The 20327-nt window shown below is 41.4% G+C and overlaps 1 protein-coding gene across 1 annotated transcript in view; it reads right to left on the bottom strand.

Moving 5' to 3' along the window:
• The window catches only part of L3mbtl4 (L3MBTL histone methyl-lysine binding protein 4), a 306766-nt gene that overhangs the window by 83097 nt on the left and 203342 nt on the right, over positions 1-20327 (bottom strand). The window contains 1 exon segment of the mRNA XM_057758331.1: positions 19265-19335. Coding sequence (XP_057614314.1) covers positions 19265-19335 — 71 coding nt within the window.

Below are 20327 nucleotides of genomic sequence, written 5' to 3'. Positions count from 1 at the left end.
CTTCCGCCCTTTGAAGCAACTTGGAGTCCCTGCAAATAATCACCCCCCTCTTGTTCCCCACTCCTATCTAGCTTGTCCTGCCCCTGTCTACTGCCCCCAAGTCCAGCACATGGGTGTGAGGGCGCCACACACTACTGCTGTATTACTAAGATACTAAATGCTCAAAATGAGTTCTGAGAAATGAAGCCTTTCAGTTCCTGGCAGTTAAAGCGTGCAGGACTCTGGAGCATCCTATAGGGAGCCCCCACGTGTCCTTTACACTTTCCATCTCGGTTTCTTCTGCTATTCATACATTATATCCACCGGGCACATTTCTTACAAGTGATGAGCCAGTATGGGGACATTTTATTAGTGCTAAAGGCTTTAGTTTATGTTAAAACTTCCTGTCTTTACGTTTAACAGCTCCCTGGGTTTTAAAAATGCAAGGCAGCTCCTGATGTGGCTGCTGGTTTCATACGCGTTTCTTCTTTCAACCTGTCAGCACCTTCCCCCCTCCCCTCTCCCCTCTTCCTTCCACCTGAACCCTTGACAGATAGCCATCTTCCTGATATTTATACAGCCTTGTCTCTTACACAAGGTCACACACTTGGCCCGACAGAGTAGGTAGGGATTTTATACTAGCTTCTTGTACTTGTCAATAGGCAATTAATTTTCCCCCAAAAGGGAATTCATTTCTTTTTACTGTTGAATAATATTCTGCCATATGGATACCAGCAGAAAGTATCGATCCCTTCACTTACTTAAGAACATCGTGGCTGCTTAAGGCTGTTAGCTAGAGCTAGAGAAAGCTGCCACAAGTGCCAGTGTTTGAGTTTTGGTTTAGTTTTGGTTTTTTTGCATGGGTGTGTTTATATTCGCTTGTTGTAACTCCTAGGCTGGACAAGAAGAATGTGTCTGGCTCTCTACGACACTATCAAAGAATCTGCCAATGTAGGCACGCCATTTAGCATTCCCACACAATGAGTGAACATCCCTCTCGCTCCACATCCGCATCACTAGCTCAGGCCTGTTATTTGGGCATTTTGGTACTTTGTAGGTTATGTAGTGACACCTCGTTGTTAACGTGCAATTCCCCGTATGTTGTTTGATTACAGCTTCCCATGTTGTCACCTGGGTTTGCCGAGGTGGCCTCACAGCTGTCCTTTTAGGGCTGTCTTACTTCCCTGGTTAATGTCAATAGGCTTTGAATACTTTGATACAAGTCCTTTATCAGATAATTTCAAATATATTTTTCTAGTTTTCAGTTTGTCTTCTGAGCCCCTCTGACCTGTCACAAGGGAACACTTTCATTCTAACACACGTTTCTCTGCCTGGAGAATGCTTTTCGAGTTGCACCTCAGTCATCGACAGGCCAGGTCATCTGCATTTTCTCCTCTGTTATCTTGTAAAGATTTTAGAGTCATGCTTTTTAAATTTCAGTCTATGATCCACTTTGATTTTGCTTCATTTTGAAATTGTGTGTTTATTTTCGGGTTTTGTCTCATTTTCTCCTCTGATTTCAACTGAGTACTTTAAGACCCCATTGGACTCTTCATTAAAAACATCAGCTATGTGCAGTGTTCTCACTAGTTGTCCAGATCTCACTGCACACTTACGATGCCAGTGCCTATCGATACAGAAAATATTTTATGGTCCTTTCATGTCCATTTCTCTAATGCACTTCTTGACACATACTCTCCTTCTCTCTGGAAAGGTTTTACTTTCTTGAAAGCAGACAAACTTTCTTGGTTTTGTTTGCCTGGACTGTGCCTTGGATTCACACTTCTCTACCTGTGCAGTCATTCCACAGGACTGTGGATGCACACTTCTCTACCTGTGCAGGGTCATTGCACAGGACAATGGATGCACACTTCTCTACCTGTGCAGGGTCATTCCACAAGACAATGACTTGTAAGTGGATCATTTGGATGTTTGATTCCATTTCCTTCCAGATCGCCTGGTTTCCAAAGTAAAATTCAGTGTTCATCATACTCCATTATAAGGTGATTTTTTTACCCTCTTTTGAGGTTCAGTGCCACTAAGGGGACAGAGAACATATGTGGGAAGAAGCAGATGTGGGGAATGCTGGGAGCGGAAAGCTTTATATGAGGAGGGGACTATGAGGGAGTGTGAGAGGCTGGGGACGGGGAGAGCCAAAGGAGGATGTGAGGAGAAGCCATATAGAAGCAAATTAAAATGCAAGTTAAAAATTTCTCTGTTTTTACTTTTGTGCAATATTGGTAAGCGTAGGCTGAGGTAAGGCTAGGAGTATTGGTAGTTAATATGCATTGCAGTCTTTCCATTTCCTGGATGTCTGCTTTGGAAATTGCCATTAATTCTGGAATATTCTTACTTCAAATAGACCTTTTTCTGTTTCTTTTCATTTTTCTTTTTTTCTGGCATTCTGATAGTACCCTTTAAAGCATCTCACAGTTCTATAACTCCGTTTTTATATTTACTCTCTTTGATTTTCATTTTGGGAAACCCTTTGAAGTTCCTGAATGTCCACACTATTCCGCAGTCTGTCTTATCTGTTAACAAAGCATACTTCACTTCTCTTCCAGTTCTTTGATTCTTAGCATTACCCATAAATCTTTTTTTAAAAAAAATAGTTTTCATTTTCCAGCTTAGATTACTATTCTACACGGGTCACTCAACAGAGGCCTTATATGACTACCCATAATATGAAAACTTCTACCACATATTTGAGACGGATTCTGATAATAACATTGTGAACTGATACTATGTTTTCTTCTGGCCTCACAGATACGTGGTGATTTTCCAAGGCCAGGCATAATGTCCTGAACAATCAGAGCCAGTAAAAGGACTTTGATGTGAGTTTTATGTTTATAGGGGTAGGAGCTGGGTTATGTCTAATGTTTGGTTTATCGACAGTTTCAAAGCTTTCTCTTGACTCTTGCATCCTTATGTATTTCCTATATTGTTTGAGTCCTTAAATAGGTTATTTTTCAGATACTGGCTGTGATACGCTGTTGTCAGATGGAAGACTTATGCTGATGTGGTTTCTGTTGGGTGGGCATACTAGTTTTGTTATTAACACTGGAGGTCGTGGGGAGGGGTTAAGGGTTATATTTGGCCCTGGTTCTTTGTTTCTGGATCTGCCCAGATGTGAAAACATCTGCCGTAGTCCTGCTGCCTTGAATTTCACTACTTCATCCCCACTGTGGTGGACTTAAATCCTCGGCAACAGTGAGCAGAGAAAGCTTGTTCCTTGAGTTGTTTCTGTAAGTTACTTGGCAACCGTGCCGAGAAGGTAAGAAGACAACATGCACACTGCTGTTGTTTCTCTTCAGGGTTAAGACCGCACTTCTCTGATGAATCCAAGAATTGCTGCTTTTGGTTTGTATGTCTGTTTTCTTGTGAGGATCCAATGATGACTCATAAGTTTCTTACACGTCAAACATAAAACAACAATCCACTCAGTGGAAATCGGCAAGAAGGCTCTGTAGAGGCCTCTGTGAGACAAAGTCCGAAGGTCTCAAGCTTTGCTATAACTCTTAGAATCCAGTGCATATGTGGGTCATAGCAGAGGTGGGTTATTTTGCTATACAGTATAATTGTGCATTGTGTTTCTATGTAGTTTTTATCAGGATATATCCAAATGCAGCATGGATATGATGATGATCTCAAACCATAGTGAGAACACAATGCAGGCAGAACAAAAGGCACTGCTGGGGACCTGGAGCCCTCAAAAAGCTGTGGAATCGATGCTAGGGAGGAACACGTGGTAGCCCAGGTAACAAGACAGATACCCAGGGCAAGCAGATATCACAATTCCAAACACGAGACTAAGACTGGAGAAAAGACAATGATAAGCACACATAAGCATGATTCGGTTCTGCATGTCCCTATGCACAGGCATATACAGCGATGAGCACACACCAGCATGATTTGGTACTGTATGTCCCTATGCACAGGCATATCCAGGAGGAATATCCAGGGCTATTTATTTTTCTTAAATATTTTTAAAATTAGCTTTGAAAATAACAGACTTGCCCATGTTATTTTCACACGTATTTCATGGTTTTTGGTTCTCCTGCATCTCCCTCATCTCGCTGGCCACCTTCCCACTCTACTCAATTATTCCTCCTTCCCCTTCGTTCTATTCCCCTGCGCATCCTTTCCCTTAAAAGCTTTTTACGGCAGTCTCATGGGCCTTTCTCTAGTTCTCTGGCCTTTAGGCACATTAATTTCCACCAGATACATATATTTAACCGTTAGCAGCCAGGATTTGCATATGAGAGAGAGAACTTTTGTCTTCCAGAGCGTAAGATACCATCTTTGACATGCATTTCCCTGTGTGTGTAGGATCTTCTCTGTGGATTCTTGTGTGAGTACAGTTGCCCACGTGCATGGCAAGTCTGTGGAGGTCAGAGTACAGCGGCAGGGTTGAGTTCTCACGAGGCCCGCGTGATTACAGAAAACACTAGAGAAACCAGAACTGTTACACGTGTGGCCTGTTTTCCTTCATAGGGACACCCTTTCACCTGGATCTGTTATTGCTTCTCCCAGACTCCTGAGCATTGTTTCTCAATACAATCCACTCTCATCAAAGAGGCCCCACAGTAGTGAACAGAACTGCTGTTATGTTTATTACAAACCCTTCCTCCCTAGACCCTCATCCCGAGCATCCTTTCTCAGTCCGTATAACCCATTCTGGTGGAACGGGTCACAGGTGCTCTGTACACGACATCTATTTAGCAAGGGAGTTTTGATGGAGTCCTGCCTCTTCCTTTGTTGTGGTAATTTCCACGAGGAAACTTGTTTCTAAGGTTTTACTTTGCTTAGATATGTTAAAAAAATAAATATCTCAGAGTCAGATTCCATGTGTTGATATTTTGTTTGTGCTTTAACACATAAAGCCTGCCTGGAGATCAGAGTGCAGAGCTAGCCACACTAGTTACTCATAGAGGCCAGGCAGTGGTAGCACACACCTTTAATCCCAGCACTCATTTGAAGGTGGCAGACGGATCTCTGTGAGTTCAAGGCCACCCTGGGCTACAAGGGATTGAGATTGAATCGGTCTAAAAACAGAGCCAAGAGGTGGTGGCTCACACCTTAAATCCCAGCACTAGGGAGGTAGAGATGGGAAGAGATATGGCTGGGAGGAGAGAGAAATATAAGGCAGGAGGAGACAGGAGCTCGGGATGCAGTCTGAGGTTTTGTAGAGAAGACATTCAGTCTGAGGACTTGTAGAGACAGGAAACCCTACTTGTTCTGAGAATTTTGCAGAGCTAAGAACTAGTGGCTGACAGCTCTGCTTCTCTGTTCCTTCAGCTCTCGCCCCAATATCTGACACAGGTCTTTACTATTAAGACCAATTAGGACTCAGGCTAGAGACTCCAGATGTTTGAATAGCCTGACTACGCCTCGCTCACCTGCGTTGCCTCCTTGCCTCCATCTTTCTTCTGGTCTGAAATGTGGGATCCCATTCATCAGTGTGCAGTCAGGGTAGCTGGCCCATAAGCAACTGGAGGTTCTTCTTTCTCTTTGTCCCACCTGTCTGTATGTGTGCTAGGATTACAGGTGCTGCTGTATCTGGCTTTATGTGGGTTCTGGGGACCCGAACTCTGGTCCTCACGCTCAACGGTCAACCAAGTGACTGCACCTCAAGTTTTAATTTTTTTTTGAGCAGCCCCAGTAGCTCTCCAATTCCACAGTAGCTGCACTAATTCACATTTCACCAACAGCGAATACGGGCTCTTCCTCCACATCCTCACCAGCATCTGTCTTTCATTTTCTTGATGAGAGCTATTCTGACAAGGGCGAGATAGGATCTCAAGGTTTTAATTTGTATTGTATGAATGGACGGGGAGAGCGGGGAGAGGGGGTTGACTACCTTTAAAATATTCATTGGTCATTTAGTTTTTTTACTAAGAAAAGTCTATGCAGGTGAATGGCCCATTTATTAATTGGCAGTGGTTTTTTTTGGGGGGGGTGGTAATTTATTTTTGCAGGGTTTTTTTTTTAATATATAATCTAGATACTAACCTCTGTTCTAAGGTACAGTTGGCAAAGATTTTCTCCCATTTTTCAGGCGGCCTGCTCATTTTTTGGGGAAGCTTTTTTTTTTTTTCTACAAAGCTCCAGTTTAACTCGGTTTATAAATTCCCGGGGCTATTTTTTATGCAACTAGAATCCCACTCAGAAGATTTCTGCCCACACCAAAGTCCTGCAGTGTTTTCTTTCAACACTTTTAGTGCTTTTGGTTTGAAAGTAGGGTCTCTAACCCAGTTCGAGTTGATTTCTCGTGAAGGGTGAGGAACATGGATCCAATTTCCTTTTGTAAGTAAGTGCGTATCCAGTATCACCAGGACCATTTGTGAAAGGGGCATTTTCCAGTGAGTGTGCTTCACTCATTCATCAAAAAATCCCGAGTCTACAGCTGCACACATTTACCTCCCTGTCTCTCTTACTTTCCATTGGTCTGCTTTTCTGCCCATCCATCTTGATTAGTTTGTTTTTATCACAATGGCTCTGTTGTATAGTTTGTGCTCACGTGATATGGTGATGCTTTCTGGTGTGTTCTTTCTGCTAAAAATTTGCTTTCAAGGTTGGGGGCGTGGCTCAGCGGTTAAAGTACTGACTGCTCTCCCAGATGACCCAAGTTTGATTCCCAGCACCCACAAGGAGGCTAGCAGCTGCTTGCAACTCAAATTGCAGGGGATCTGGCACCCTCTTCTGGTCTCCTGCATACCACGCATGTGGACAATGCACAGACATACATGTGGACACATCCCCCTCCCCCACACACAGTAAAATTAAATACATCTCAAAACAAAATTTTAAAACTATTTGCTTTGGCTATCCATGTTCTTTGATGTGAATTTTAGGATTTCTTTTTTTTTTTTTCTCGTTCTGTGAAGAATATCATTGAAAATGTGAGGGGATAACAACACATTTGTACACTGATTTTGGTAGAATAGCAAATTTTAGAATATTAATCCTACTCTTCCAATCCAGGAGCAAGGAAGGGCTTTCTTCTATAAAGGTTTCCTATGGGCTGCTCTATCTCATCTATGGAAGGGCTTTCTTAAAGGTTTCTTATGGAGCTCTCCACCTCGTCTATTGTGTTTACTTACAGGTTTTATTTTTAAGGCTATTGTGAATGGGACATAGCTTTTTTTTTTTCTGATTTCTTTCCCAGCTAATTTGTTGGTGTTGGCATACATTAAAGCTACTGATTTTTACAGGTTGATTCTGTAACCTGATATATACTGAAAGTGCTAATCAGACCCAGTAGTCTTTTGGGTGAGTCTGTCCTGTCTTTGAAGTACAAAATCAACTCATGCTTTAACTTCGTCCCTTCTAATATCTACTCATTTTATACCTTCTTCTTGTTGCCCTAAGACCTCAGCTGTGCAGTGAACAATTGACAGAGAGTAGGGAACCCTGCCTCATACCGGACTTGGCTTTACTTCATCATCTAGTGTAATAGTGGCTGTAAAGTTCGTCACATATAGCTTGTGTTATATTTAGATATGTTCCTTCTAATCCTAGTTTCTTCCATATTTTTATCATGAAGTCATGGTGAACTTTGTCGTGTGCTTTTCTCCGTCAAATGTGTGGCAATTTTGTTTTTAAGTCTTCACATGGCAAGTTATATTTATTGATTTGCATACATTGAGCCAATGTTTGTATTTGTTCATGGTGCTTGATCTTAGTTGTCTCAATTTGGTTTACAGTATTTTATTGAGAATTTTGCATCTGTGTTCGTCAGGAAAATAGATTTGCAGCATTGATTTCCAGTTACTGGGGTTCTGTGTCAGGGCTTTCTGAGTTTGTAGAATGAATTTGGTCCTTTCCTCTTTATTTTGTGGAGAACTTTGACAAGGGTCAGACCAGGAATTCCTCTTCCTTGGAAGTTTGGTAGTCTTAAACTTCTCTGGTCCTGAACTTATCTTGTGAAGATACCTTTAATTGCTGCTTCAGTCACTTTCATTTGATGAACTATTTAAGTTGCTTGCATTGTTCAGCTTTAATTTTGCTATGTTGTACATATTTAAAAATAAAAATATTTTTCTATATATTCATATAAGTTTTCAAAAACACCTCGTATGGATCTATTTGTTCCATATGAGTCTATTTTAACAACTTATTGTCTGACTCTAATTTGATTAATTTAAGTCTGCCTTTTCTTTCATTTGGCTGGTTTGGCTACAGGTTGGGCAACTTTGTTAAGCTTTTCAGAGAACCAACTCTCTGGGTGAATCAACGTAATGTTCTTTTAACCTTTATTTCATTAATTTACGCCCTGATGTGGTGATATCTTGTGTGTAAAGTAAAGCTTGCCTGAAGATCAGAGGGCAGTTAGCCACTGGCTAACCATAGAGGTCTGAAGGTCTGTACAGAGAGACAGGAAATGACAAGGCTGGGCAGAGAGAGGAAGTGATAGGGCGGGAGGATCCAGGAGCTCAGTCTGTTTTTGTTGGCAAGTTGAGTAGGGTAAGGTGGCTGTGGTTTCGCTCCTTCATCTCTCTGATCTCTCAGCATCCTCCCCAATATCTGACTCTGGGATTTTATTATTAAGACCATTCGAACTCCTGCTACACATTGGTGTACTGTGGCTTTGCAGTTACTAGCAAAGGCTGGAACTGCATAAGGGGCTCCTGCTGGAGTCACTGCCCCGCCTGGCTAGGTTCTCTTTTCTTTTTTCCCTAATCAAGTTTGGGATTTTGTTGTTGTTGCTGCTGCAGCCTCTCTGCAACAAACAAACTCCACAGGCGCCTGGACTCCAAACACCACAGGACTTACCTGCCCTAGACTGGTTGGCTCTGTCTTCAGGCACCACCCCCCCCCCCCCCCCCCCCCGCCGCCATTCATGCTTTTTCTGCACAGTCCTGTGTCTTTTTCAGATCTCTCTCTCTCTCCCTCTCCCTCTCCCCCCTTCTCTCTCTCTCTTGAGGGTTCAGGCTTCCCCTACACCCTCTCTCCTTGGGCTCCTATTCTCAGCTCACAGCACATGTTAGCAGCTGCAGCCGCTGTTCTCAGTCAAGCTGTCCATTGCCTGTCTTCTCCACTCAGACGTGCTACACCGATTTCTATTATTTCTTGGTACCGTCTGCATTTGAGGTTAGCATCTTGCTTTCTTAGATCTTTGCAGGAACATCATTAGGTTGTTTAGTCCAGGTTCCTTTGATATGTTAATGTGAGAGTTTATATAGCTATAAGCTTCCCTATTAGAACTGTCTTGGCTATATAACAGATATAGTTAGGTTCTCTCTCATTTTCACTTTACACCAGAAATTTTTATTTTTTTCTTGAGTTTTTCAATAACCTACTGTTCATTACAAAGTACTATTCAGACCTTTAAGTATTTAAAGCATATTTTCTGAGATTATTAATACTATTGTTGTCTAATTTCTTGTGCCATGGTCTGATAGTATATAGAGCATTATTTTGACTTTTTTCTTTTTACATGTCTTGTAGTTCCTTTCACAGACCTAACCACGAGCAGCCCTGTGAGTCAAGCAACCACAAGTTACTATATGAGGCGTTTCCAACGATGTGTGGCTACTAGGGATTATTTTGACTTTTTAAAATATTTATTAAGGCTTGTTTTGTGTCTTACAATGTGCTCAGTTTTATCAAAAGTTCTCCATGCTGTTGTGAAGAATGTATATTCTTTACCTCTTGGGTGGGATGTCCTGTGGATAAGTGCAAACTCCAATCAATTTATGGTCTAATCTATCCCTCGGGTCTCTTTGTTGATGTTTTCTTGGAGGACCTATATAGAGAGTAGGATATTCAGTTCCCCCTGATTATTTTGTGTAGACTGGCACTTTTTATGCCTTTTAGTGTTTGTTTTATGATGTTGGCGCCCTAAAGATTTACCACACACAGCAACATACAGTGGCCCTCTGAGTCTCCTTAAATTGGCTGCTTTGAAGTCTACCCTCCTGAGCATGAGAATTGCTGTGCCAGCTTGTTTCCATGAAACACAGGGAACTAGGAGAGATATTCACAAATTGGGGGCCAAGGATGGGAAGTAAACATCTGGCAATCAATTCTTTAGTTTTGACAAAGATCCTAAGGCCCACGTGTCTGTGATATGCTAGGATTCTAGAAGCATTAAACAATCCAACACACACATGCACATGCTCACACATATATGCATATAAATAACATAGCATTATATTCCTTTAGTAAATAAAGATCATTTTTAGAACAAGGTAGACCATACGTATCTAGGTGCAAGCATACACACATGGTGTTATCCATGATAGTTTTAAGTTTCAAGTGTATAACAAAATTTCTATACGAAACTGAATCCAAGTTAGTGAAGATATGTTTTTTTAATGATGTTCACATAAAGTAGAAAACAACATTAAACCGGTATATTACCTTAATCTTTACATAAACTGTAAGGTCATGAACAGTACTTGTTCAAATATAAAAATATGAGGCCACATATTTCCTAAATAAGATATATTTGTTAACATTAGAATAAGAATAAAATAAAACTAGACTTTCTGAACTGGACTCCATATGCCCAAGAATTAAGCACAACAATAAAACTAACATGCTTCTGCACAGCTAAAGAGATAATTAAGTAAAGAAGAACCCCACAGAAGGGAAAAGAATCTCTGCCTGATAGACATCTGGCAGGGGACTGATATTCAAAATATTCAAAGAACTTATAAACACAAAGAATTCAGGAAACAAATGACCCAGCTGAAAATGGGCTAGGGATCTAAACAGAGAGTTCTCAAAAGAAGTAATAAAACTGGTTAAGAAATACCTAAAAAAATTCATCACCCTTAGCAATTTGGGAAATATGAATTAGAAGGACATTGAAGGTTTTATCTCTGCACACCCAGAATAAATAAGGCCAACAATTGACAGCAAATGCTGGCGAGGTGTGGAGAAAGAGGGACCCGCAGTCATTGTTGCTGTGAAAGCAAATTGGTCCAACCACTGTGGAAATCAGTAAGGAGAAGCCTCATAAAACTGAAAACAAGGATATAGCAAGGGGGCCCTCTTCTACAGGAACCAACACACACGGTGATTTGGACTTGGGACTTTCGAGACTTCCACATGGAGCCTCTGGCTTTAAGGCATCATGCAAGCCCAAAACTAACTGTAAGCTGGGAGGTTGTAACAGAGCTAGTAAAGCTACAGCATCCTTCTACATGTTACTCATGGTGACTAGAACACTAAGGCTGAAGCCGGGTGGTGGTGGCGCACGCCTTTAATCCCAGCACTCGGGAGGCAGAGGCAGGCGGATCTCTGTGAGTTCGAGACCAGCCTGGTCTACAGTGCTAGTTCCAGGCCAGCCTGTGACACAGAGAAACACTATCTCGAAAAACTAAAATAAATAGAAGGCTGGCAGTATATTTCAGTGGTATCGTGCTCCGGGGTCAATCTCTAGTGCCAGAAGTGAGGGGGACAGGGAGAGAGAATGAACTACAACTGGAAATCCCCGTAAGTCCAATCATAGAGGAGTCTATGATCTCCAATACCAAAATGTGGAATTTCACGGCCACACTTTTTCTTTACCCAACACTTGAAATTCTAATTTCTAGCTATATTTCAAATAATTATAACTATGAGTACACACATAATAAGACAATGAAGAATGAATTTCAGCTTATGCTGAACACGACATCTTATCACTTTCCTGCTGTCACGAACATAAAACCACTAATCTTTCTCTATATATTCATTTTTGTGTATTACACAAATGCTCTACCATGGAGTTATAGCCCCAATCCTAGGCTTATATATCAAAAGCTTTGCCCCATTTTAAAAAGTTTTTATTGAAAGTAGATTCTTCTCTCGTACAACACAATTCTGACCAGTTTCCCCTCTCTCCACTCCTCCCTGTCACCCCTACCTCTGCTGCCCCCTCTGTCTCTCTTCAGAAAAGAGCGGCCTCCAAGAGACAATGACCAAACATGACAAAATAAAATACAGCAAGACAAGGCAAAAGCCCTCACACCAAGGCTAGACAAGGTAACCCACCAGGGGGAAAGAATTCCAAGAGCAGGCAAAGGAGTCAGAGATACATCCGCTCCCACAGTCAGTAGTCACACAGAAACACTAAGCTAACAGGTATAGCATAAGCAGAAGCCTGATGCAGCCCCTGGAGGCCCTGTGCTTGACTCTTCAGTCTCTGTGAGTCAGTAAGTGCCCTGCCTCGTTAATCCAGTGGACCATGTTCTCCGGTGTCCTCCATCCCCTCTGATTCCTACAATCTTTCTGCCCCCCCCTTCCTGAGGCTTCCCTGAGGCATCCCAATGGAGAATTCCTGTTTCGACTCCCATCTGCTCAATGTCTGGCTGTGAGTCTCTGAAGAAGGTTAAGTATAATCACTCAAGCAGAAAAAACAAAACAAAAACAAAAACAAAACAAAACAAAACAAAAAAACCTCTGCCTATGTCTTCCTGGGATTTTATTTGCTTTGTTTTTTATTGAATGCCTGGGATCAAGGGTAAGGGCACCACCAATTTCCAGGTGTAAATGTACACATTTAGAAGGCTGTGTGAGAACATTTAGTGAAACAGAAGCAGTAAGTTGACCCCTAGATCCTATGAACTCCTAAGCCATGGACTTTGACCAAGCTAACAGCACCAGTTACAAGCTCTCTCTTAGGGAAACAAGTCTCAGTTCCAGTCAGAACACAGACGGTTACAGACATAATAGTTTCCCACTATTTCACCAATGGCCACTTCTTGCCTGTTGTATTGGTCTTGTATCCTGTAAGCTCCATGGGGGTGGGGGTTGGGGGTGGAAGCATTGATGATGTTTCTCCGTCAGCTGCCTGAAGAGTGACTTCATTATAACAAAGCGTATTAAAACAGTTATTTAAACCTCTGGGCAAGCTATTCCACCTTTTAAACCACAAATCTATTAAAGAAATTAACTATCAATTCATTCAGGAGCAGTCTGCTAATAAAAAATTTCCAGGCTCAAATTGTTTCTGGTGAATTCACCTGAACAGTTAAAAAAAGGCATGCATTTTACAAAAACTCTTTATAGGAATAAAAAACGAACGACTCTTTCCTATCACATGTGAGGCTGGCAAACTTGCAATATCAAAACACGATGAGCGCACAAGAAAGAAAATTACAACCAATTTCTTCCTTGAGCATATTCGAAAAGTCTTTGAGAATATGTAGGTAGTTCTCATTTCGCATAGCACTGTGAAGCTGTGAAATTCACCACCCAGCTGAAAATACACACACTGAACTCACAATCAATGAAGAGACCGATGATTTTTTTTCCAGGTTTTTACAAATTTTAGATAAAACATTCACAGTTCTCGTACAGACAGCTGTGGTCTAAGACACACTACGGTGACATGCGACATTAAAAACGTGGATGCATTTTGTTTCTTGGCCATTACTGAGTGAGGGGCATCTCCATCCTGTTTGGTCATGGCCATTCCTTCACTCTTATTAATAGCTCATAAAAAGGTCTATTTGGGGGGCTGCCCATTTCCCCCAGATAAATTTGTTTAAAGTTGATGGTAGTTTTAAACGCTATCCTTTCTTTCTTTGTTTGTTTCAGATTTGCTGGGTGAGTATCTTTTTAAAGAGGCAAAACTTGTAAAATGTTGCATGGGTTCAGCCCTGGGAGGTGAGTGGGCAGCAATGACATGTTTCACTGTTGTCGTGTGGCCTGAAGAGAAGCCATGTCTGGCCACAGATCTCGGTAAGAGCTGGTACTTCCACGGCGGTTTGTGCACTTCCCCTTGTGAGCTCGCGTACAGTAAACTCACCTCGGTACCTGAAATCTGGATGGTGCTAGTTAGGTACCTGAAATCTGGATGGTGCTAGTTAGGCTCCGGTATTTTTGAGCTTAACAGTAACAACTAAAACTCACACACCTTAGATACGTGCAAGGTAAGGTCTGCCTAATTCTTGGTTCTATTGCTCGATTTGGGAATATACTAGTATATGGAGGTAGTTACTTGAGACTCATTGAATAATACCAGTACAAACAGCACACTTTCCATAATTACAATATAACCATATACTCAAGCAATACATTTCCGTAAGGATCATGATAACAAAAGTTCTCATATTAATAGAATATACGGGGAAAATAATAATCATCCCAATAGAGCCAGGACCATATTTTATAAAATTCACTACCCACTTATAAAAATAAACCCACAGCAACCTAGAAATGGGCCATTTTTCTCACTCTACTAAGGGCCTTAATAAAAACTATGTGATAATAATTGTTATATTATTATACTTATTATAACTTACAATAGTAAGTTTCCTTCTGAGATTAAGGATGATACAAGGATGCCTCTCTGTCATTGCATCCATTCACCAGTATAGCAGGCGTGCTAGGTCAGGGAAACTGCCCCCCAAACCACTTAAAAGCATTAGAGAGAGAGAATCTAGTTAAACCGAAGAGTATACCATGTGCATGAATAAGATGTCAGTTCAGCCGAAATGAGATGACAGCATCACCTCAGATCTAATTAAACTCACCGTGAGTTGTATGGTGTGTGTGTGTGTGTGTGTGTGTGTGTGTGTGTGCGCGCACACATAAGCTAAGAAGTGGAACGGGGACAATATATTTTCCTTTTGTTTCTGATTTCTTTTCCTGGATAGGATCTCTCTATTTAGCCCAGGCTAATTCAGCCTCTCTGGCTCTGGTATCCGTGGTGTGCCACCATGCCCAGTGTAGTCAGGATAACTGAACAGGAGAAACACAGGCCTGGAAGAATGCCACTCTTAGAAGCTACAGTTGGTTGGTTATATAGGGTTGTGGTAAGTAAGACAATGTAGCATTGACGAATTAATGCAAATAAGCCAATGAACCAGAGTATTGCTCAGAAACAGATCAACGCATAAATGGTAACTTAATTTACCACAAATGACACGTCAATGCAGAAGACAACATGACAGGCAGTTTAGCCCATGCTATTTAATCAACTGCAAAGTCTTGGGAAAGGTGAATTTTGATAACTATTTTATATTGTATAGGAAATTAGCTCTGGTTGCATTCCAGAAATAAATTGTGATATGAAAGCTTTTAAGATTTTTAAAATGAAAATTAGCAACACAAGTTATGAACGTGGAACATGCCGAACATTTTAAAGGTGTGAAGGTGTTAAGAAAACCAGAGATGTTGAGTTGTACTGAAAGATGAAATTTGTATTTGTGACAAAATACCATGAAGGGTTCGAGAAAGCAAATACCAAAGTGAAGAAGATGATGGCAATGCATGCATCTGACAATGGGACTCACACATTGTGCACAGCTGCACACCAGAGTGCAGAAGATGGTTGCAATACATGCATCTGACAATGGGATCACACTATGTACAGAGCTGCACACCAGAGTGCAGAAGATGGTTGAATACATGCATCGGACAATGGGATCACACTGTGTACAGAGGTGCACACCAGAGTGCACAAGATGGTTGAATACATGCATCCGACAATGGGATCACACTGTGTACAGAGCTGCACACCAGAGTGCAGAAGATGGTTGCAATACATGCATCTGACAATGGGATCACACTGTGTACAGAGGTGCACACCAGAGTGCAGAAGATGGTTGCAATACATGCATCTGACAATGGGATCACACTGTGTACAGAGGTGCACACCAGAGTGCAGAAGATGGTTGCAATACATGCATCAGACAATGGGATCACACTGTGTACAGAGCTGCATATCAACATGAAGGAAATACTCTAAAAGGCAAATGGGAAGGAACTTCTCAAAACGCAATAGTCATTAAACAAGAAACGTTGTTGAGTTTCACCTCAGGTAGACACAAAATTAAAATATCATGAGATCCCAGTGTTAGCCCAAAATATTAGATTAAATTGGAGAACAGTTGTACATGCTGGGAGGGGGCAGAACACTGCAGTTTCCATCTTGGGCTGGGATTATATGTCTATGGAGCTTTCCAAACATAGGTTAGACTAGCCCATGAACTGCCCATGTCACCCAGATATTCCACTCAGTGAATTGACTCACAAAAACATGTACACAGAGGCACCAACTCATACACTTGCTGCTCTACTGTGCAGAGCAAAAGACTGAAAATAGCCAAGACTGAAAGACATAGACTGTGTTATCTGCATATAGCTGGACAGTATGTGGCCACGGTAACAAGCAAAATATTACCTGGATGGATCCCCGTTCAGCAAAGGTCAGATGTTTCCAAGCACATAGCATACGATTCTATATAAAACACTCAGGATGGGGAAGCATTACCGGTAGCCAGCGAACCATAGCAGAGCTTCCCCAGGCAGGAGCAGGTGACTGGCAGGTATGCATGAGGACCCCTTCGAGTCAGGTGCTGCTTCTTGACATAAGTATTGGTTAAGTAGGGTGGTCTGTTGTAGACTCCCTAACTTTTCTTACTGGCTTAGAAAAATGGCCATGATCTATTGGGGGGGGGTGGACAATGATGGCCGTAGATTACCACATATAATTCTGTCATAAAAACCCTTGACTTTTCACCTTGAAAAATAACTGAAAGATTTATCATCTACATTTATGTTCCAATTTGAAGCTTATAAAACTAATGGGTTAATAAGATGAGAGCTAGTTGCATTTTAGTTACAAATGATCTAGATGCAAATGATAAACATATAAAAAAAAGCAACTTTTACCTAAAAATTCCAGTGTGGTGGCCCAGGTGGGTCTGAGGTACCAAGAGGTCATGTTCTGGCTCTCCCTCCCTGGAAGGACACAGCTAACACTGGAACGGCTCTGCTCAACTTAGACTAAAGGAGTGTCTTTTGTCCTCTCTGGAACATTCACTGGGCAAAGGTAAAAGTGCGGAAACTTATCAGATACCCAGCCCCATCTGGAGAAGGGACACGTTTATGACTATTACTTCCCATGCCCATGAGTAGTTCCACTTACAGAGGGCATGGAGGGGCACTGCCTCCTACCATGCTATTGGTGCAACACCTGGTACAGACTGGTAAGACAGCCTCTGCCTTACTGCCCATAGATATCTATCTAGCGGATATCCTTGTAAGATGACTGTGCTTCCTTCAACAAACGTGCATTACTAGACAGGAATTTCTGGCCACTTTCATTTCTATATATTCTTCCTGGGAAGATGCTTCAAATCACACAAATCTCTAAAAACTGTAGTGGACAGTAAAACAGCAGCTTTGAAAAGAACCATACATACATGACAATCATCATGTTTATTATATGTAAAATGCTTTGGAAAATAAAGACGGTCACTAGCGAAATTTGAAAGCACATCTGTGATATGAAAATCAGAAGCTGTGTCCACACGTTGTATACAACTGAGGAAAGAACTCCAGTGTTTACAACTTCCATTCACAGACTAAATGAGAACACATTTCAGCTCATTTGCCTTAAAAACAAAACAAACCAAAATAAAAAAAACACAAACAAACAAACAAAAACACAAACCTACTAATGAGTGAAGACATTCATTCAAATCTATATATCAAAATAAAACAGTAAGATTGGAAAGATGAGGAATTGTAATTGAAGTCCATAATACCGGCTTAACAATAAAGGGGTATCAAGCAATTATTTAATCTCATAGCAGTGATGTTTAGTTTTACTATTTTGTCTCACCCAGGTTAGAAACAGAGCAAATGACCTTAATTATAATACTGAAGACAGATTGGATACAGAAATTGCTGTCAAAGCTATGTGTCAGGCTAGGAACTAGGTGCCATGTACGGCCGGTACAGTTTTCTGCAACAGAACAGACACCTGGCTGCGTCTCCCCCAAGCTCTGAGACAACCGTGTGCTCTGTACAAGATGAGAGCTCCCCACACATCCTGTGACATCACTGCCCTGTCTTTTATAGACCTCCCCTGAGACGACGTGAAAACGGTTGAGTTAGAGAGTTCAGTAAATGCAGGGGGAAGAAATAAAAACATATGGGCATAAACTTCTTACAAACGGTGCAGAAAAGAACAAGTGTGCACCGAGCGAGCTGGAAGAGACTCATTTTTCTCATTATGCAAATGCCTTTTGCTAGAGATATTTTCTATTTCGGTCAGGATGATCCTCATTACGACTTTTACTATGTGAAGCACAAAACTGTGTATCTGTTTTAACAGGAACATATACATAATTACTCCCTGCAGAAATTTTCAAAAGTGTCAAAATATGAATTAAAACACCAACACTTTTTTTTTTAAGGTTTCTTCTGTGGTTCCAAAACATGCTGCTTTACAGAATGAAGCTTTGGTGAAATGGATGAGAACATTTGGAGCAGCTTCTAAAATATGCATTACTTATTTAAAGCAAGGCTTAGCTCTGGTTCTATTATACAGAAATTCTTCCGAGAAACGTGTATATGCTCAATGAAAGCCAAGTACCTTAGTTGCTCCCTCCCCGTTTTCTCTGAAAAAGACCCCTGTCTCTTTGTGCTATGATGAACATTCACAGCTCTTCCAACCTCAAGCTGAGCTTTGTCCCATCTGAAAAGGGCAGCTTTGTTTTGGCCATCACAGCCCTCTGGTGCGATGAGCTACAGAGCTATCCAGTTGGGCTCATTTTCCTCCCAATTCAGCAGAAAACTCACTGACAGATGATTTGAGAGCTCAGAATTTAAGGACCACAGTGGCTGAAGACCTAGCATCCTAACTGCAGTGACCAATGTTTTCATCTGACCAGATCCAAACGTCAATGTCTAGACAAGGCGGCTAAAGGAGGACCTTAGCTGGCTGTCACGGAGCGGGGCCTCACTTCCTGTTTGTACTGAGCCAGCACTGGAAGGAAACACCTCAGTGAAGACATGCTGTTCCTTTCACAACCCCGACAAACCTCTCATTTCTGATGTCAGCTTTCTTTGCTGTAACTTTCCACCTGACCTACTAATAACACGCAATTTCACACCATCCAATTTGTCAGCCACAGCGACTTTCCGGGCTGCTTTAAGTGGCCCCTGTGGAAACAGAGAGCACATCAGAAACGCTGGCTTCCACGAGACTGGATCTTTCCGGACGTGAACAAGAGTGCTGAGATGACAAAGGCCTTTCACCTTTAAAAATGAGGAAACTAAGACAGGGCCTTTGAAGTAACAGCGCTTGTTATTCTCAGGGTGGGTATCATGCCATGAATCTAAGAGTCACTCGACCTGGTCAGGCTCTTGGCAACACTGCCTGTCGGAACAATGACGCCAAACAGACAGATAAGACAAACTCCACAGCGAGAAGCAAAGGCCAGTTAGTTCTGTGCTTTTGCTAGTGTTGTTTTTTTTTTGTTTTGTTTTGTGTGTGTGTGTTTCATTTTTGTTTTGTTTTGTTCTGTTTTTTGATTTTTTTTTTTTTTTTTACCTCTGAAGAGATTATCCAAGTCAATATCCTCTTTCCCTTTGATTTTCAAACACTTTGCCTGCTGTACAAGTCTGGCAAAGAACAGAAATAAAATCCGGACTCATTATCCTGTGATGTAAGAAGAAATCACGACAGCACCACAAATTCCAACCGCACCGCCCATTAAATGACAGCGAATTAGCAGGTGTTTCACTGCACAGTCTCATTAAAATGATTCTTCAGTTTAAGTTTTAAAGAAAATATGAACTTTCGTCCAGAAACTCTGACTTTGAAAACTGAACCTTCAAGGTCTTCCCTTTTCTTCATCCCAGAGGACGATCTCTTCAGGCTCTGAGGAGGAGCATCTGGGGCAGAGGGGAACAGGGTGGGAGATGGGGAAATAGTAAGCACCATTCCCAATTTTGGCACTTATTATTTCAATAGAAGATATTTATAGACACTGAGCTCAAACAAGTGTATAAAGTAATTTAGTTGCATTGCTGAATGTCAGGGAATTAATTAACTTTTGCAATGCTGCAGAATACAGTGAGGGCTAATTTTGTAACTCTTTCATCATGGAACTTCATTAAAAAATCGAGATTCCTACTTCTTAACAAAGACGGAAGCTGTTAAAAGGAAACTTCTCCAGGGCTGCTAATTACCTACTAATTAATTTTGGGTAGGCAGAACTTGAGATAATTAATTTATCTGCATATATTTATGATTCTAATAAACTTATAATAATTAGCTTTGCGCACGTATTTTCTTATTGTAGTTAATGCTTTTTCATTTCATCCTCACTGAAGGCCTGTGAGCGAGTCGCGAAAGGACAGGTGGAGAGAATGACTTAGCCATCAAGACTCTACCCAGACTCTGAACTGCTGAGAGAAAAGTTGACGTATTTTTATTTATAGCTTTTGCCACAGTAGAAGTGCATTCTACTCACTAACTAGGAATGTCTTAGTTGTTTTTTTCTAAATCAAGAGAACAAGAAAAAGTTTGAATTGAGACCCCACCTTTGCACCTTCTGCGATGGTTCACAGCCAGTGGGTGACGAGCTGCCTGTGGTACAGGGCTGGGAGCT

This window comes from Chionomys nivalis, chromosome 26, assembly GCF_950005125.1.
Source record: "Chionomys nivalis chromosome 26, mChiNiv1.1, whole genome shotgun sequence".
NCBI classification, from domain to species: domain Eukaryota; kingdom Metazoa; phylum Chordata; class Mammalia; order Rodentia; family Cricetidae; genus Chionomys; species Chionomys nivalis.
This window is presented reverse-complemented; position numbering and strand designations above follow the sequence as displayed.